This window comes from Xenopus laevis, chromosome 1L (genome assembly GCF_017654675.1).
Source record: "Xenopus laevis strain J_2021 chromosome 1L, Xenopus_laevis_v10.1, whole genome shotgun sequence".
Taxonomy (NCBI): Eukaryota; Metazoa; Chordata; class Amphibia; order Anura; family Pipidae; genus Xenopus; species Xenopus laevis.
This window is the reverse complement of record NC_054371.1, coordinates 82,246,234-82,261,268: the sequence shown is the minus strand read 5'-3', so window position 1 is coordinate 82,261,268 and position 15,035 is coordinate 82,246,234. Positions and strand designations below refer to the sequence as shown.

The window sequence follows — 15,035 nt, the reverse complement described above, 5'->3', positions numbered from 1 at the left end:
TCTAGAAACTCTCTGTTTGTTTAGGATAGGAGCTGCAGTATTAACATGGTGTGACATCACTTCCTGCCTGAGTCTCTCCCTGCTCTGGGCTCAGATTACAGCAGAGAAGGGAGGGGGCGGGGGGGGAAGAGGATCAAACTGAGCATGCTCTTGCCCAGGGCAATGAGGTTAAGCTGAAGGCAGGAAGTCTGATACAGAAGCCCATGTGTACACAAAAGAAGGTAAGAAATGCAGTGTTTCTTTTGACAGGGGACTCAGAGCAACATTACTTTGGGGGTTTACTGGTATATTTAGATGGACCTTTCTGTTAAGGCTTACTTAGTTTTAACCTTTCCTTCTCCTTTAAGCAAGTTGTCGAGCAAAATCTAATAGTAAAAGTGAAGTATTTTAGTATGAGTATGTCTTGGCTTATCCATTTTTTCTCCATACCTACATGCTAACTTCTATTATCAGGCCTTTGATCCTGAAATATGTTACCCTAGATGTCGATGAAAATCAGGAAAATGTTGGAAAGGTTGGAAAATATGAAAAACATAGTTGTATCTTTATATTTGTTCTGGTCCACCAAAAAGTCTCTTGTTGAATGGTAGTGTACTTAGTTTACAATTTTTTGATAAATGATAGTGTGATTGTTTATACTGTGTACATATACAGCTATAGTAGAACACAGTTTAATAATGTTGCTTATTAAAGTTTGATCATAATCTTCCTTACCTGCCTATTGCAATCACAATATTGGCAGTCCCTGAAAAGAGTTCAGTTGTTGTTTCAATATGTATACTTTTAAACAATTACTTCCTTAATGCCAATTATATTTTCTCGAGCTTTACTATTAGTTAGACCAACCAAATATCCTCAAGGAAAAGCCCATCAATGCTATAGTGACATCAATAACAGAAACCTTTGTGACTTTGCTGCAGATAATTTAATATATATTATACTTTTTGTTGAAATGTCCTAGCTGCAGCAATCATGAAAGCTTCTCCAAGAAACAAAGGTAACAACTAGAAAAACCTATAATTATCTGCATTATCTTGGGATATCTTTCTGCATGAAAGGACTGCTGTGTTTGTTTTTTTAACTGGATAGAAGCAGACATAGCATTACAACCTGGAAATATACTTCCTAATACAATCAGAAAAAAGTTTAGAAATAAAAGTATATTATTGCCCAAGGTTATATTTGTTATATTATATATATATATAGGGTTTGAAGTTAAAATTTAAATTTCGAATTTGAAATTCTAATTTTCAGAGTTTATTCTAGTGAAATTCAACTAGGGAATAGTTAAAATTTGAGTTTTTTTAAAAAAATTGAATTTGATTTTTGAAATGTATCATGTACTGTCCCATTAATAATTCAAATTCGACTATTCACCACCTTTAATCTGCCGAATTGCTGTTTTAGCCTATGGGGGACTACCTGTTTGCAGCCTTCCTGAAAATCAAGTGCTTATGCGCGGACTCACTTGCAGTCGAAATCATCTGCTGCAGCTTCTGGACACAACAGTCCAAATGTTTTCTAAAGGTATAGTCATCTGCAGCATACAGTTAGCAGGAACCTATACTGGTCATCTGTTTAAATGACAAACACTGCACTTTTTATTACATTTCGCCGTCTTTATTTTCACTTTTTGTAGTCAAGTCTGTTTTGGTCCTAACTGAAAATATTTGCTTTAAGTTCAATCAGAAATGTTGGTACTATGATTGATGCAATGACGTTTCAGGTTTCTGCAATAAGCTAGGTTTTCATTTCTATCTCCAAAACAATTTTACAAAAAGAAAAATGACCTATTAAGTACTTCTTACATTCTGCAAAGATATTTTGTTCACAGCTTGAATCCATTCTACTGTTTCAGGTTGAAATATTTTCTTACCATCTGTTGTGGTCATTGCTCAGTATACTAGCAAATTTTCCTAAAAGACATTAAATTTCTTAATAACAATCCCTTTCAATTGAATTCGATTGAATTCGAAATTCGACTTAGGGAAATTTGTTAATAAAATGTAATTGTTAATACTCGGACAAATTTAAAGAACCCGAAAACTTAAATCAAATTCTATTAGAATTTGATCAAACTTGATGCAAGTTTTTTCTCTGAAAAAAAACTTGAATGTCAGGAAGGCTGCAAACATGTCCAAATTGCTTACTTGACCTCTCTCATTGACTTATACAGCAATTCGGGAGGTTTTAGGTGGCAAATAGTCGAATTTGAATTCTTAAAGGGTCAGAATATGATAAATCTCAAAAATCTAAATTACATTTTTGAAAAAACTCGAATCGAGTTTGGATAATTCTCTAGTCAAATTTGAAAGTTTAGACTATAAAAAAAAATTGGAATTTGAATTTTCAATTTGACCCTTAAAAAATCTGCCCCTTAGTGTGTTGGAATGCTGGAACTGCTGCCAAATTTAGGGTGAAAGAGCATATAATTGAATTCCCATATAGTTTATGTAAGAGCTTTGACATCCCATGAAATGTGTTTACGGGTGGCTGTATAATCAGAAATTGGCTATTTTGTGACTTAAACCTTTCTGAACACAGTTAGGGGCCCATTTACTTAGCTCGAGTGAAGGAATAGAAGAAAAAAACTTCGAATTTCGAATGTTTTTTTGGCTACTTCGACCATCGAATGAGCTACTTCGACCTTTGACTATGACTTTGAACGATTCAAATCGTTCGACTATTCGACCATTCAATAGTCGAAGTACTGTCTCTTTAAAAAAAAAAATTTGCCACCTAAAACCTACCAAAGTCAATGTTAGCCTATGGGGAAGGTCCCCATAGGCTTTCTAAGCTTTTTTGGGTCGAAGAAAAATCGTTTGATCGATGGATTAAAATCCTTCGAATAGAAACTGCAAAACAATTGTGAAAAACATTGAAGTCAATGGGGTGTCAAATTTTGTTTATGTGCACAATTTTTCTCTCTCCAAATGCATTAATGTAAATTGGCGTTTTTTTCTTGTGCTGCAAATCCATGGCTGGCGAAATCACTACTCATCGGCTTTAAACCAACTGATGTTAAGGCTGTAGATGTCCCATTGTATTACCCGTATCGGAATAAACTATTTGTAGTGCTACTTACCACATCTCTTTTTTTTTCCCCCTACATCTTCATCCCCTTCAAACTTGAAAGGGCTTCTTCTCTCACTAAGTATACGTATCTCTTTTCAATGGAGCTAAAATTATTTTTACTATGATTTTTTTAAACCTTGACAAGACAAGGTCTTGGGATGATGTATTATAACTTCAAATCTATTTTATTTTATATTATTGCACACATTCACATTCCTCAATAGAAAGGAAAAAGTAAAATCTAATGTTAAACAATTTGCAGAGAACTTTAAAATGTCTGAATTACATTATGAAAATCATGCTCAATTATTGGAACAGAACACTGGGTCAGCTATTGCATTAAAAGCAAGAAAATGGTACTTTATGAAAAATTACATGATAATGGTTAGTCTTTTTATGTGAGAAAATGACATAACACTCACGTATTACATGCAGCATTTTAGAGACTCAGATATACTACAGATGAGTATCTGGGCATCAGCACATACAATAGGTATGTCTCTGATTAACCAAGAAAATGCCTAGCAATATGGTTTTATTTTTTCTAAAACAGTTTTACAAATGAATCTGGTGAGTATCCTGAACTTGTTTTGTTTCTAGCATATTCATTGATTGGCTCCTTGTAAACTATTGTTATATAAATATGAATATGTATGTCTGTGACAAAAATAATTCCTTAACACAAAACTAATCTCTAAATCTCCATTTCCAAGCACAAGATTGCAATATTTCTAATACTAATATTTCCAGTAAAAACAAGTCAAAGGTGATGTCCAAACACTGACTAAGTTGGTCAATGCCCGCTTACATATAGTATGTACAGTATATGAAGGAGTTAGTCAAAAGCATATTTGTTTTAGTGCTCATCTGAGCTACAGATGCAGTAAATTATTATTGTTCAACCAATAGTTTGCTAGCTTAATAGGAAATCGCCAAATCAAAGTGCCAATTTGACTCGTATTTAGCAAGTTTTGTATTTTGTCTATAGCTTGCCATAGAAGTCAGAGATCACCATAGTTTTAAAAGTAACAAAAAAGAATTTTAAATTCTTATTCACTGTCACTCTCATAAATTATGAAATTACAATACTGGAGATTGGGAAAGTTTATTTGATGTAGAGTACACGGCCTACCCAAGTTATCACAGTAAAAAAAAAAAAAATCCCGGATGCTTCAGTGAATTCTGCATTACCTATGCCCAATGTAATATTCATTCTGAAGATACTTTTTTTTAAAAGAAAATGATATTAAGAATGTGATTTTATATTAAGGATTATAATATTGTATCATAAGCATTTATATTTATTTTAATGTTGTCATTTTTTGTGTGACCTGTAAATTGTGGGGAAAAGGACAATTTCTTACAAAGTAATGTTGCCATTTCTAATCTTAATGACAGACAAGTACTTATTCATGTGATGGCCTAAATAATATTATATGCACAACAGAGTTTTACATGAATCCATTTTTTATTAGTAAAATTCAACAAATTAGTCTCATTTACCATGGTGAAATATTGTGTTCTTACTTTATGTATTTTTTTGTCTTTCTTGTAAATAATATGAAACAATACAGGTATAGAATCTACTATCCAGAATGCTTCCAGATAAAGTATCTTTACAAAATTTGGCCCACCATACCTTAAGTCTGCTAAAAAACATTTAAACATTATATAAACCCTATAGGATTGTTTTGCAACCAAAATGGATTCATACAGCTAGGTTTGGATAAAATACAAGGTACTTTTTTATTATTACAGAAAAAAGGAAATGTTTTACATTTTTTAATTTGCTTATTATGGAGTAATGTGGGTAATGGCTTTACAAGAATTCGGAGCTTTCTAGGCAGGTTTACTGATTATGGATACTATACCTGTACTCTGAGCCCTACAATTTGTACAGTAATTTTGATAAACTGGGAAAAGCATTCAGTGCTCTTAAATAAAGGACATTTCTTGTTAAAAGCTCACTCAATAGATGTTACCACAATTAATGTAGCTGTAATTCATTTTTGTGCCAGATCTACACATATGGATCATGCTTGAAGCTCCACTGTTTGAATCACAATGGATTTAAATTAATGATAACTTTATTTTTAAAGTTGTAAGTATAGTAAAATATGTTAATATGAAAATGTGTCTAAAGTTTTAAGCACCACAGACAAGTCAGTAGAACTATATACTGTAGGAAACTGTTGATTTTGTAATTTAGAAATTAAGGTTTCTAAATGTAGGTAAAATATCTATGCATTTCTAAGTGTCTGTTAGTTTAGCTTGAATACTTTACATATATTATAAAACATTCACTAGTTTCAGATTTGCACAGTAAGCAAAGACTGATTCAGGAGACATGAATAATATATCAACATTATGCAAAATATGCATTTACAAGTAAGCCTGCATTTTTAAATATTACGGTTTTGGCTATGAGCCTATTAATCGGGCACACATATCATATGGGTTGGCATTAAACATGTTATTTCAGATAAACAAGATAAGCCATTAAATTGGGCTTTAAGAACTCAGACTTTCTAATTTTCTAATCTGTTACCAAAGTGTAATATTTGCTTGAACAGTTTGGATTTAGTCATATAGACACAGCATTAAGGGGCAGATTTATCAAAGGTCGAATTTCGAAGTTATGTGAATTTTTTTTTAACTCTAATACATTTAAACGTATTCACTCGAATGAGTGGTTATTTATGACAACACTTGAACGTCTAATCAGGCCCGAATCTAGGGGTAAGCAGAAGAGGCATCTGCCTAGGGCACAACAATAAGGGGGCGCTTTGCACGTATCTGCCTACCTCTAGTCCTTGTTTGCTGCCCTCTGTAGCTCTCCCCTCCCTCCTACTCTTCAATCCCCTCCTTCACTCATCCCACCCTCACCCTCCACTACTGCACATGCACGCAATCACAGTCAGCCGAGCGCACATTCGTAACAGAGGTTAGCAGGCTGGCTAGCCAGGTTGCCTAGGGTGCCCGGTCAGCTCGGCCCACCCCTGCATCTAATATTCAATACAAACGACCCAAATTTTTGAATTAAATTCAGAAAAAAAAAATTGAATGTTAGAAAGACAATTAACATCTTCAAATGGTTCAACTGAACCCTGCCCTGCCATTGACTTGTACATGAACTTTGAAGGTTTTAGGTGGCAAATATTGAATTAGAATTGTCACCAGGTTTGAGGTGTGATAAATGTCACATTCAAATTCGAGCTGGTGATTTAAAATTCGAATTTGTGAAATAGAAAATTCAAATTCGAATTTACCATTCGAACCTTAATAAATCTGTCCCTTTAAATGTGTCCAGAATAACATTTTCCTTGGTATTTGCCATATTGTGTTTTGCAAAAAAGAGAATAATCATTGCAATAGTAACTGTTTTATGTCATTAAGATTGATTACATGTTTTTATTTGTACATTTACAGTTTAGTACAGTCATAAGCAGGTGTTTCTTTATTCACAATCCGTAATGAGGAACATTTGGTTCTGAAAAGACATCTGGACAGGTCCTGACAGAGCTCTTTAATCGCTTACATGCATCAAACACAACCATGACTCCAATAAAAATGAAAATCTTTAATCCCCTAAATAATGGTTCTACGTATTTCACTTTCCATACACCTTATTATACAAGTAAAAGACCCATTAAAAAAAAACAAAAAAACAAAAAAACAAAAAAGATTTGACGTTTGGTGGAAAGTAAAGCTTGTTTGTAAACTCTAATCTCTAGGTCCTTCTAATCCCAATGTATTCTGTAATCCTTGTTTGTTATCCACCATTTATTCCCTGTTTGCTATAACTGCAGTAAAGCTCTGCGTATCTTGACAGCGCTATATAAATAAATGATGATGATGAATATCAATATAAAAATGCTTGGGTAATAATGTATAAATCATCCTTTATCTATATAGGTATAGGACCTGTTATCCTGAAAGCTCTGAATTACAGGAAGGCTATTACGTGAAGGACAACAATGATAATTTTTGCATTATGTTCTTTTCTCTGTAATAATAAAACAGTACCATGACAAAGAAATAATGAATCCTTATTGGAGGATAAACAATGTTATCGGGTTTATTATTTAATGTTTAAATAATTTTTTTAGTAGACTTAGGGGCACATTTACTAAGCTCGAGTGAAGGATTCGAATGAAAAAAACGTAGAATTTTGAAGGTTTTTTTTGGGTACTTCGACCATCGAATAGGCTACTACGACCTTCGATTCGAACTAAAAATCGTTCGACTATTCGACCGTTCGATAGTCAAAGTACTGTCTCATTAGAAAAAACTTTGACTACATACTTCGGCAGTTTAAACCTACCGAGGTACAATGTTAGCCTATGGGGACCTTCCCCATCACTTTTCTAAGGTTTTTTTGATTGAAGAAAAATCCTTTGATCAATCGATTAAAATCCTTTGAATCAATATTCAAATTCGAAGGATTATACTTCGAGGGTTTATTAACCCTCGATATTCGACCCTTAGTAAATGTGCCCCATAAAGTATGGAGATCCAAATTACAGAAAGATCCCTTATCTGAAGACCCCAGGTCCCATGCATTAAAAACAACAGTGATTAGGAAGAAATAGAGAACACCATGCAAAGGATGCTTATCAGTGCTAGGGACAGACCTGTACCATTTTAGGAAACGTGCTTCTCCCAATTGTGTGAGATGTAACATTCATAAATACTGGTTGAAAATGATCAGATTCAACAGTTATTTAACCCCCACATTTTTCTTTTAGGCCTAGCAGATTCCTTGGTTCCACTGAATAACACTAGGGAGCTTGTAAGATTTTTTCTGTTCAATGGGAAGAAAACCATAGCAATGAACTGGGTAAACTCACCATATCTGGAAAAACTGGACACTCAGCTGAAACTTTATAAATTGACGTACTTAACTAGCGCCAGCTGAGTTAAAAAATATATTGTCTGCTGCAACAATTTTAACCACCTGATATTTTGTATTGTGTATCACTCCTTAGTCAAGTCTGCCATACTATTATTTTGCTTTAACTGTATGTATTTAATTTGTCAAACTAAATAAAAAAAAACCTTGGAAAAAGAGAACCCTGCCCAAAAGTTCTCTAAATAACCTACTTGCTACTATTACAGTAGTAGCCAAACTCAATATAGTGATTTATTGTACCAGTTTTCTTTTTTTGAGTCTTAAACATGCAATTTAAATTAGTAATTAGTCTTTCAACTGAGCGATAACTGCTGTACTGAGTGAGTACCACAGGTTGTATAAAGTAGCATTTGATCATAATAATGGGGAGTTTATTGCTATGACTACATTCTTCTTAAGATTGCTATTTGCCATAAACCAGATAAATCAATAGTTTCCTGCTTGATATATCCATACAGCGTAGCTACACTTGGCTGTTTACATAAATTGTGGTGGCTGTCAAAACATTAAAATAAATATAATCTGACTTTAAGCCGTGTAAAGTGAAAATCTTGTTATGAACGAAATTGTTTGAATTGTACCCAGGCTGAGAAATGACAGATTCCTCTTTAATGGCAGGTTTTGCAATATGTATGACCTTATCTTTCAATGGCCAGAAAAAAAATTTTGTTTTTACTTTCAAGAGATGACGCTATGGGGCCAATTATTGAATAACTACTGTTACAACTTTGTTCAACAGTGATATGATTTGTTGTGTTTTACAATTTCATTGTCCAGGGGTATGATAAAGAATCTCTGTTATTCTGACTCACACTTTAAAAGAACAACGTTCGGCACTTACAGCATTGTCAGGTTTATCAAGGCATCTTTTAAACATTTTCGAGGGAATGTAATAAAAGTCATTAGGAGAAAATATATGTGCAGTATGAAAAATTATTCCTGTGTGCAAACAAGTTTTTCTTTGCACAGATGTAATATAACTTCTGCAAAACCAAGATATTTATAACTTTTGCAAACCCAAGAAATAGTATTTATTTTTGTGGTTTACACCAGGACACAGCATACTGTATGTAATGTAACTTCTTACTGAATAAGAGTACCCATAAAATGTCACTTTTTAAAACTAAGTCCTTAAAATGCACTATGCACAATTTAAATTCACTGCATAATAGCAGTTTAATACCAAATATTACATTGCAAAATGTACACTTTTGTTTTTATCCATTTATGCTTTTTGTTAAAATTCCCCATTTGCAACAGATTTCTCTAAGAGTGTTTCCTTCATGTAATAGGACTAAAGTGGTTATTTACTAGACACAAGTGCAAGAGAACTGCAGGGGGCAAAGCGGCAATTCTCCTACTGTATGTTTAGGGCAAGGTACAAAGTGTGCCTATTTTCTGAACTTTACACCTTGTCCTGCACATACAGTAGTAGGCAGTAGAAAATGGACGTTCTTATTTCTGCAGCCCAAAAGCATGGCACTTTTAAACAGGTCCTAAAAATTTCCATTTACAATGTAAACTTAGTGAAAAATATTACATTCCAATATGTGAATTTTGCAATGCATTTATTTTTATTACCTGTTATTACATTTGGCCATATGTGGTAGATTCAACAGGTGATTCTGCTCTGTGTTTTTTTTTACCACTCACGGAATTGTACATGTGCCTCCATAGGTCATGGATGGATCCTTATGTAATAGGGATGGATAAAATAAATGTAATATCACTTAAATACGACTATTTATTGTGCTGTAAAAGGATTGTTTATAGCTTTCATGTATTATTGCTTGTTTGCATATTTCTATTGAAAATAAATGTTACTTATCATGACATAGGGGACCCATTAGCCCTTATTTTCACTTCAAGAGGTTTTGCTCATACTGCATACAGTATAAGAACAATTACAGGTCCTAATTTAACAGGCAATGCAAATAAATTGATGCCACATAATTCTTAATAATACAGAAACATTTAATACACACAAATTAAATAAATCTAAACCAGACATGATTTAGCACGTGGTACATTGTGGAGTAAAAGCTTCAAATGTTTTGGGAAGCTGCTTTTTGCAATCCATTAATGCACTAAAAACATATACCTATGCTTAAAAGGAAAGTCAAGCAGTTATAATTTAAAGCTCAAGGAGAAACCATGAAAAATATCAATGTTACAGTCTATAGGGAACATTTTAATTAGCTACAGGGGAGTGCTGTATCAGATGCTGTTATGGATTGATTAGATTTAGATAAAAAAAAAATTCAACTCATACCCTATGTTTTTCTTTTATTATTTATATATCACAGAGGAATCCAACTACAAAATTGTTCTGTTTAGATTATATGTGCTAGCCTATTCTGCTTGTGCAGATGGGAGGAACCTAAATTTTGTCTACTACAATATTATAAAATCTACTCTTTTATTTTAATAAAGCTTTACATGTAGAGACTATAATCCTACTTATTTAGTCATTTAGTAGTGGAAGCATATTTATTCTGTTATCTGAAGACATTTAATAGAACAATTCAAGAGGAAAACTGTAAAGCTATTATTTTGCCTCTTGTGCCATTTTCCATGTTGTTTTTCACCTCAGGTTGTAGGGTACATGAAATGATTCCTATTAAATGTATTGTACATATTGCATATTGGAATAATCATCCTCTTTTTTTGTAATATATCACATATATCAACAATGATTATCAAATGAACTAGTAAAATCAATTCAAGTTCAGTTCACTTTTGCAAAACATTAAGGGGCCGATTCATGAAGCTCGAGTGAAGGATTCGAATGAAAAAAATTCGAATTTCGAAGTATTTTTTTGGTACTTCGACCATCGAATTGGTTAAATTCGTTCGAATTCGAACGAAATCGAACGAATCGAACGAAAAATCGTTCGACTATTCGACCATTCGATAGTCGAAGTACTTCCCTTTTAAAAAAAACTTCGACCCTTTACTTCGGCAGGTAAAACCTACCGAAGTCAATGTTAGCCTATGGGGAAGGTCCCCATAGGCTTGCCTGTGATTTTTTGATCGAAGGATTTTCCTTCGATCGTTGGATTAAAATCCTTCGAATCGTTCGATTCGAAGGATTTAACCGTTCGACCGAACGAAAAATCCTTCGATCGATCGATCGCAGGATTAGCGCTAAATCCTTCGACTTCGATATTCGAAGTCGAAGGATTTCAATTCGAGGGTCGAATTTCGAAGTATTTTTAACTTCGAAATTCGACCCTTAATGAATCTGCCCCCTAATCTTATAGATTTGGAATTGAATAAGAAAAGTTCATTTTGAATCAATGTAGTTCTAATCTATAATCTAGGAAACTATATTTTCACTTCCAGAAAAATGCATCAATAACCATATAAATGAAATTCAATATTTTTATTGCAATATTGTGGGGGTTATGTTAAACCTCAGTTTTTTCGGGTAAAGGTTTTTTTGGGGAAAAACTAAAATTCTTTGTGGAAAAAAACCCCCCGAAGCTGCTAAAAGTCAATCCTAAAATCCTGTCGAGGTCATATAGAAGTCAAATGTCCCTTTTACAGAAATATCATGATCTGCACTTGGTTTCATCTGATAATCCAAAAAATTCTGTTTTTTCAGGATGAGAACCTAAAAAAATTGAGTGATTCAGGCATCAAATCTGAAAAATTAGTTTGATTCAAGTTTTCATTCGATTTTGAGTCTTTTCCCACCAAATTGTTTATTTTATTGATAAATAAGTTATATTGTGGATGGGAGTTTGACTGAGCTTGGTTAATAAAAAGATGAGATAAATTCAAGTTTTAGTAAATAACACCCTATGTGTGTTCATTTCATGGGATTTGTTACCTCAAATAATTATTTTGGTGGTACTGTATGATATTTTGAATTCCTAAATGCTTGGACACTGCTAAATATTTATATCTTTGTAATCAATTGACCAATAAACCTTTTATTATTTCCAGTGAAGATCACATGGCTAAGCTGCAAGAAACCTTTGCTGGCCTTTTGTTGTTTTAAAAAATTGTGCTTCTTTCAAAAATGCTTCTTTCTTTCAGAATTATTATGTATGCTAATTCATGGCACGATAATTCATGGTACTTTGACACTATGGTTAATGTTGTTTTTGTAAATTTCAGCAGAATAAATAATATAGCATCTTAAATACTTGTTTATCACTACAAATATGTTTAAAAATAGGGGGCAGTTTGGGTCTTATTAAGGCAAATAACCATTCCTGAATATATTGTTTTGGAATAGATCAATCAGCTAAGAAAGTATGCCTATAATTAGATTTGCACTTGATATTAATTAAATAAACAAAAAAAAAGGACCATAGCCAGCTACAGGATTCTGATTCTCAGACCATTTGTTTTTGTTAATGGACAACTAAAATAGGAGATGTTTTAAGAACTAGATTGAACAATGTTAAAAAAATAATTTTGTTCAAGTTTGTCAAACAGATAGGACAGTTGTATAGGCACAGATGAAATGACTTGAAATCCTGTGGATCGAGTTGATTTTTTTTTTTAAAAAAAACCTAAATGTCACTTTCCTTTAAGTGTTTAAAAAAGTTACCCGTTTTCACACATACATAAAATCACTGGCACTTAATAACCAGTTCTATTTTATTTTATTTTTTTCAGCTTGTGATCTGATGAACCAAGGAATACTGGCCCTTGTCAGCTCCATTGGATGTGCCTCAGCGGGATCCTTGCAATCACTGGCAGATGCTATGCACATTCCTCATCTTTTTATTCAGAGATCCACAGCAAGAACACCGAGAAGTGGCTGTGGGTTGCAAAGGAGCAGTGGAATTGATGATTACACGTTATCTGTCCGCCCAGAGGTCTACTTGAATGATGTTATATTAAGAGTCGTCACTGAATATGCCTGGCAAAAATTCATTGTCTTTTATGACAATAACTATGGTAATTTCCTGTACTTTCATTTTCATATCGATTAATAAAGTGTAAGTTCCTGAGAACTAAATTATCATTATGCATAAACAAATGTTATAAAACATAAATTTTGAATTAATGTCTCCTAAATATGATTTTTTTTTAAACCTATGTTGCTTTCTAAAGTATTTTTAACATACATAAATGTGAAGAAAACAGTCAAAATTGATTACGTACAAATAATGTATATTGGTTTTAAATTGAAAGAGCATATGAATCAATCAGTAATTTTCTCCCAAAAAACTCAAACTATTTGAGTCTTTGCAAAAATGAAAGGGTATACACTTAATGAAACCCAAAACAACTTAAAAGAAGCAACATACAGTAACTACACATACTGTAACTTAAATAAATTACTGAATTAGAATAGCAAAGAAGAAGAAGCAGATTTGCTGAAACATACAGGAAGCATTTAATTAAGTAGCACTGGATGGATTGATGGATAGATCTGTATTTGACAGCCACATTCAGCACAGTAATGAAACTTATGGTTCACAGGATGGCAGAAAATGTGATATATGTGATATATTTTATGTACTATAAAAATGTAATTTTGCTAGTTTCCATGGAAGATGGAATTAATGCTTTTATAAGGGACCATTTTAAATGACTTTTTTTAACCTGAAGTTTCTTGTGATTTGGGAAATTGGGAAACCTTGGGTATTATTATTGTAAAGGCATTTTTTGCTTTAATACAAATGAGTAGAGGCTGTCCTAATGCTTATCTATGCTGGGGTAGCTGCTTAGACAGAACATCGCCATTTATAATTAAATGTGTATTTGGTTTTGCTGTCTCTGGAGAGTGGCTTAGCCAAACTAAATAGATATTGAGCTCTTGAGTATGTAAATGAGCATAGAAGGAATACTGTTGTGGACCAAATAAGCTATGATCTAATTTTATTTAAGAGGAAAATAATGGAAGGTAAGCCCTGTTTAATGGGAATATTTTATTTTCATAGTTTATGCAGCTGAATACTGAAATGCATCTTAAGGTGTTAATGGAATTGAAATCTATGTGGCTGCTGTATTTACCTTATATCTACATGTGCAAAGGTATAATACTTAGACTGGTACCTGACTTGGCAGGGCTGTAAATATATTGTTGAAGGCAGGGGCATAACTACAGAGGAAGCAGACCCTGAGGCTGTATGGAGGCCCGGAGATATAGGGGGCCCTATGAGGCATTATTGAGCAATCTCAACATATACTGGTAAAACAGGACAACCTCTGGATATGTTGGGAGCCCTAAATTTAATTTAAATTTAATTTAAGACCTAGTTACACCACTGGTTAGAGGTCTATAAGTAGGCTCAAAATAACAAGAAGACAATTATACTCTACCTCTGGTACCTCCGGACATGCACATTGGCACTGCATCATTGTTCAAAAACTATAGTCAGTTTTTTGTTGGTGTTCATGTTCTATAGCTACCACTTAAAGGGGAAGGAAACCTCGTCGGCACTAACCCCCCACCCCCCCTCCCGTGTATTGCCCCCCCTCCCTCCTCCCCCCTGGCCTACCCCTCCCGCTGGGCAAATGCCCCTAACTTGTTACTTACCCTTCTGCGCAGGTCCAGTCCAGGGAGTTCACAGGCGACATCTTCTTCCACGCGATCTTCTTCCTGCTTTGACCGGCGCATGCGCAGTAGGATCGTTTCGCCAGTACGATCTACTGCGCATGTGCGTGACTTTTGGCGCATGCGCAGTAGATCCGTACCGGCGAAATGCTCTTACTGCGCATGCGCCAAACGCCGGTCAAAGGAGGAAGAAGATCGCGTGGAAGAAGATGTCGCCTGTGAACTCCCTGGACTGGACCTGCGCAGAAGGGTAAGTAACAAGTTAGGGGCATTTGCCCAGCTGGAGGGGTAGGCCAGGGGGGAGGAGGGAGGGGGGGCAATACACGGGAGGGGGGAGGGGGGTTAGCGCCGACGAGGTTTCCTTCCCCTTTAAGTACATAACAGTTCGCTGTAATGGTTCATAGTTCATAAAGCATATACAAAGTGGATTTACTGAAGTATTATCTATGCCTACTTGTTAAATTATGAACATTACTTTTTTGCATCAATAAACCCAGTAAAATTATTAATCAAAAAGTATTTCCC

At 34.1% G+C, this 15,035-nt stretch overlaps 1 protein-coding gene across 5 annotated transcripts in view; it reads left to right on the top strand.

Moving 5' to 3' along the window:
* Positions 1-15,035, top strand: part of grid2.S (glutamate receptor, ionotropic, delta 2 S homeolog) — a 612,233-nt gene that overhangs the window by 238,372 nt on the left and 358,826 nt on the right. For all 5 annotated transcript variants that reach the window (XM_018252173.2, XM_018252166.2, XM_041590791.1 and 2 more), the window contains one exon: positions 12,620-12,904. In XM_018252173.2, coding sequence (XP_018107662.1) covers positions 12,620-12,904 — 285 coding nt within the window. The remainder of the gene's footprint in view (positions 1-12,619; positions 12,905-15,035) is intronic.